At 36.8% G+C, this 6,000-nt stretch overlaps 1 protein-coding gene across 1 annotated transcript; it reads right to left on the bottom strand.

Moving 5' to 3' along the window:
• Positions 1-3,849: 3,849 nt before the first annotated feature.
• On the bottom strand, positions 3,850-5,650 carry slim (scruin like at the midline). The gene is made up of 3 exons (XM_076113699.1): positions 5,172-5,650; positions 4,889-5,100; positions 3,850-4,810 (listed from the first exon to the last, which is right to left on the bottom strand). Exons 1-3 carry the CDS (start codon positions 5,496-5,498, stop codon positions 4,159-4,161), a joined length of 1,191 nt encoding a protein of 396 aa, XP_075969814.1. The 5' UTR covers positions 5,499-5,650; the 3' UTR covers positions 3,850-4,158.
• Positions 5,651-6,000: the final 350 nt, after the last annotated feature.

The raw sequence follows: 6,000 nt of genomic DNA, 5'->3' as shown, positions 1-6,000 counted from the left end.
GTAGCAATATTGTCCACTTTGTACGCTACGAAGCCTATTCCTCAAAGGATACATTTGAATCAGCATCAGATTCATTTGAATTCACAGGCTCCACAGCTTCAACACAAGCATCTGCTGAGTCTGAGCCCTCCTCCGCATCTTCAATACTGTCTGGGTCTGTCAGACGTGTTTCGTTCTCCACATGCCTCACGAAATCTTTGAAAAAGTTCGAAGCTTGAGACTTCTCCCTGAGAAAGAAATTTACTAGTGAAATCGTCTACTATTACGAACATGTTACGAGCTCCACTATAAGAACGTTTCGACATGGGACCACACAAATCAGCATGTAATAAACTGAGTTTGTCTTTCGCTCGCCTTGCTTCACCCTTTGGAAAAGGTAATCTATGTGCCTTACCTCTTATACAAGCAGCACAAGGTTCCATTACACTTTTACCTCCAACCTCGATGTTAGGCAACTTCCGTAAATCATTCAAGTTAACATGCCCTAATCTACGATGCCAAAGTGCCAACGAGTCTTCAACTGAACCGTAGCCAAAGCACCACATCTACAATAGCAAAACAATCATCCAACTTAAAGATACCTGAGACTTCACTAGTAGTAACCACAAGTTTACTCGTTATCTCGCTTATCAATTGGTGAAACATCCTACATCATCAGAATCAAAAATAACTCTCCGTCCATTCTGTACCAACTTAGATACCGACAAAAGATTTACTTCAAGCCAGGCACAAAGGAACAATCTTTTACAGTTAACAAAACTCCTTTCACATTAACTATAATATCACCTTTGCCTTCATTTGACATTCTATCATCATTTGCACACGTCACAACATTCTTATCAGTAACCTTAAAGTCTCTAAACCACTGCTTCTGAAAACTCATGTGTGTCGAGGCTCCACTGAGATAAAACGTCGAGGGGCTGAAGGATTTGTGCACCGACAGTGAACACTTGAACACCATAACGCAACTTTCTTCGACTTCGAGGAAACCGTTGGTAAGCGTGCACCACATCCTTGTCCAGCATCGGGCAATCGGACTTCTTATGACCTTTCTTTCCACATTAAAAGCACTTGAGCCTTAATACTGACTGTTGTTTCTTCACTACTAAAGCCGAGTTCGACGAGGAATCATTTGAAGAGCTCTGAGCGCTATCTTCTTGTAGAAGCTTTTGCCGAACATTTTGAGAAGTAATCTTCATTCCTGAATGCTCTAGTGCCATCCGTAATGGTCGGTAAACATCAGGCATACCTCGCAAAAGTACCACGGCAACCAAATCGTCATCGAAACTTTGATTGATTTCTTTACGCTTTTGAGCCTGACTCATGACAGCAGGTCGGTGGTTTTCCAGCTTCTCATCCAAGAGACAATTCATCAGAGTTATGCGTTTATTTATTCCCTTGTCTTCAAAAATTATTGTCAATGCATCCCACACTTCTTTTGCGTAAGTAAGATTTTGAATATACGGATGCAGATGAGATTCTAAGTGAAGGCATATTAACGTGTATGCTTCTTGATCCTTCTCGATCTCCGCTTCATCTTCCTTCTTTGGAAATGTTGATGTATACTTGAAACATTTTTCTCGGGCAACCATATTCAACAAGTACCTAATTATGATTGCTCAATTTTATTACTATGTAATATTTTATATCTTTATGATGAAGAAAAGGGTTGCCTATTGTGAATTTAATAAAAAAAGTTTTTAAAATATTTCTTTTTATTTTATTATCAGCCCTTACCTCATGGCTTCCAGTATGAAAACACCGTAATTCAATATTATACTCAACGTAAAATTTAGTAAAAGGCAGTTACAATTTAGATCGTTGTTCAATCCCCCATGTAAAGATCAGTAAGTACCACTTAGGTAAATGCTAGTCGGAATGTTTCCGATCTAAAACGACGGTTGTGACCAATGGAACATAAAATGAATATATTTTAACGTTTTTATTTTATTTTCTCATAAAAGACAACAAATAAAGACTTTGTGCAAAATTTCATAGCTCTGCGATTGATAGAACTTGAGATACAAGTGTTTGAAACTTCAAACCGCTCTCCTGTAAAATTTGCGTTTTGCAATTAGGTTATTGTACGTAGGGACCGTCGCTATGTGAGATACAAGTTAAAATAACCGATCATTTTGAGGTAAGTTTTAATTAGGTAGGTACCCCTAATTACCTGAATACTTTTTTAGTTTTTTTTTCATAGAACTTGTTTTCCTAATAGGTACCCTACTACGCCCGTTTAAATCATAGGTGTAGACAGATTACAAAAAATATTGTTCAATACGTTCCACCCTTTTACAATGTTAGCTCAAGAAATGGAAATCATCATATACCTACCTACCACGCGAATTTCAATAATACTCAGTAGGTACTACAGAAAACTCTATACCTAAGTAGATACTTTACTCGGCACCGTAATCGAATCAGCAGTTGCATACTTCAGTTGTTCGAATATTAAAGCAAAATAATGATGTTTGAGATATCATAGGAACAAATAGGAAATCATTGTAAATGTTCGGTGTAAAATTAGGCTCTTCGTAAAGAATAATCAATTCCTCTAATATTTTAAAAGCAATCTTAACTAGGTATTTGTGAAAATAAACTGTTTTATCAGTACGTTATAACCATTTAGATACCTACAATGTATAAATACAGTATCGTATCATTTAATGACGTCAGATCTGTGACTGGTTTACATAATTATACGTTATATGATGAAATGGGAACTAACCGTAAACTCGAGAGAACGAAACGAACCTAGGGTTTTAACTTTTAACGATTAGTTAAAACCCTAGGTTCGTTTCGTTACCGACGTAAGGTGGCTTGGGCCCTAAATAGCAAATTTTAACCCACTTATCCAGCATAGCACTTGACCCAGAATTTTGAATTTCATTCAAGAATTGACGTCCACTGCTCCAGCAAATCTAGAGTCCCTTGGTGACTTAAGCTTTTGCGAAATGCACCTGGCACCTAACATTTTGCCACTGACTACCTTTGCGGTGTTATGCTCCCTCTACTCATCTGTCCAATAGTCCAAGATGTTGTTCTAACTTCCACGTGTGGAGAGGTAATTAGAGCACGTTGGGTTATAAGTTTGCTTGCGATGTTTTGATCGATCGTGAGTGGTCTTTTGACGAGTGTGCAAAGGGGGCATCAGGTTGACGATGCGACGAAAGAACATTATAGAACTGCGCTCGCCGGGCCTTGCCAATTTCATTAAATGAGCTCCTTGACAATGCTCTTTTAGATTAATATGAAATCTTACCTATTAAATATTAAAACCCTTACCAGTTAAATATCAACATTGACGCATAGTAAAAAGTATAGGTACCTACCTAAATTGCATACGTAACAAATATACAGCATGTAAAGTCACACAGGTCTGCCTATAGGTTGAAATGCGTAGTTATTAATAGTGTTTTTATTATACCTACATAGAACGCAGGAACAAAATAGGTAATTAGGTAGGTACCTATGCTTATAATGAATAAACCTTTAAACTATTAAAAAAATAACCACTGATGAATTTAAATACTTACTGCTCACTGTGTAAAGGGGCAATATGTATTCACGGCGATTACATTAAATACTTTAGTATAAATAATTTGTACCTACCTACATATATAGATGATGTCACTAATATTATGTCATGGGCTTTCAGGTAACTGATAACTAATATGCAACTACACATTCCTTAATTAACTTCCTTCATAAGACAAGTGGGTATTATTTTACAGGGCAATTAAACCTGGTGGAACAAGTAAATGTCTGAGTCTAAAACTAGTAGAATGCTGTGGAGTGCAGTATAGACAGGCAGACAGCACACAAGAATGTTCACAGAAAATAAAAAAACTTAATAACTCATAAAGATTTTATTATTTTTCAGGCAAAAATGCCATATTACTTATTATACAGTCAACTTGCTTTCATTAATATCCTGTAAGAACCTTATCAAACAAAGATAAATGCTGCATATGCATGTGAAATGACAAGAACACAAGAAAGTGAAATAAATATTTACAATATAATACAAATGTCTCAGTAATATTTATCAACAAAATGTTTATAGATCATCAAGTCTTTACCAAAATAATTAAATAAACCATTACATAAATAGAACACATTGCAACCAGCAATAAACTAAATGTAATATCCTTATTATGTATGCAACCTTTTCACAAGATGTATTGGAATTCCAATATTTAAGAGTGATTTACTGTCCACTTGATCCAAATTGGGATGTGAATTCAGCAAGGCTTCCCAGCATATCTCACTCAACTTTGGTATACATAGCCACACTTTGTACAATATATTATTCCTACTAGTTGCATCATCTTTCGGCTCAATACCACCAAACACATACATACATCCGTAAGAAGTAACTGTAGATGAATGGAAATATAAAGGATGTGGTAATACTGTCTTTTGCATCAAAGTCCATTGTAGATCGGAGACATTTAGCCTCCAGATGTCATCAAACACTGCTTGCCCATCTGAGCCACCCGCCACAAACACTTGAGCTCCCTCTGGTGACTCAATCTGGACAGCACTGTGACACTTCCTTGGTAATGGAGAGATAGTATCCTTAGCACTGTCATCTGCTTTAGGCACTAACAAACTCCAAGTTTTAGTTTCCAAGTCAAACATTGGAATTTCCATAAGTTCAAATGCCCACTCCCCTGTTCCTCCTCCAATTATGTATAGTTTGCTGCCAACTCTTGCTACTTCATGTCTGTATCTACCATATGGTTCACCTTCTTGTCCCGTACCCACAAACACTGGATCCCATTCTAGTGTTCGTAGATCTAATCTGTAATGTAAACACATGTTCAAATGCTTTTTTTAATACAACTATATAGATACCACAATATACACCAACAACACATACCTAAAAATATCACAGTTATAAGCAAATCCATTAGTTCCCCCAACTGTATAAAAACATCCATCATGACACAGTATGGCCTGACCATACTGTCCAGGTGGTTTAATACCAGACACTTCCAGAATTTGCAGTCTGGCATCGTCATTACAGGTACGCCATACGATCACATCATTACTACATCTATTACCAAACGGCGCACCTGTGCCTCCGAATATCTGAAATAAACTACGATTGTAACATATGTTTGACATTGTCTTAGTTACGATGACCATATTCAAATACAAACCATTAAATAGCGGCCGTTCATGCACATAGCGTTTGACGCTAATTCTTCCGGCATGTTTTCGATAACCCTGTGCTGTTTCCATTTTCGACTAGCTATTGAAAAACTCCACAATTCTTTAAACAACGGCCGCGCCGGTGTCCAAGTAGGATTATCCCTCCGAATATTCGTCAAGGGTAGAGAAGGATTGTAGCCGCCAAAACAATATATATTTGCGTCATCACAAGCTATCCTGTGCCCGCTTCGGGGTCTAGGACTTTCAAAACCCCGACATTTAACTTCAGTAACCTTAAACGGCTCAAAAATGTACTCTTTTTTACGGGAAGTCATAACTCTTATTTAAGTAATCTATAATGGAGAGAAAAGTAGCTTTAGATAATTAAATCGATCCCATTGAAACTATTTAGATCGTATTCTTCACAACACAATAATTTCACCAACGTGCGCCTGTGTGAAACAGAATAAGTGTCAGCTGGTTTGACAGTTGGATGGACTGTGAGAGAACTGACATACAATGACAGTGTACGAATACTGCTGTACTTATTGCTATCGATATTGTTTACTATATTTTGTACGCCATAATAAAATATATTATTATGGTAACTATAATTTTAAAATTTTATAAATAAAATATATTACCACCAAGTCGAGTCACCATCCAATCAAATATCCTATTCTATCCCTTCGTGCGAGATCTACGAATGATGTTAGGCGCGATAAAATATTTTATTCTACAGGTACGTACACACTTTCGTTTAGCAACAAAACAAAATGCTTACACAAATCCAATATCCAGCATGCGAGCCCTATTGAATGTAAGTAAAATTTGTTA

This window comes from Anticarsia gemmatalis, chromosome 4 (genome assembly GCF_050436995.1).
Source record: "Anticarsia gemmatalis isolate Benzon Research Colony breed Stoneville strain chromosome 4, ilAntGemm2 primary, whole genome shotgun sequence".
Taxonomy (NCBI): Eukaryota; Metazoa; Arthropoda; class Insecta; order Lepidoptera; family Erebidae; genus Anticarsia; species Anticarsia gemmatalis.
This window is presented reverse-complemented; position numbering and strand designations above follow the sequence as displayed.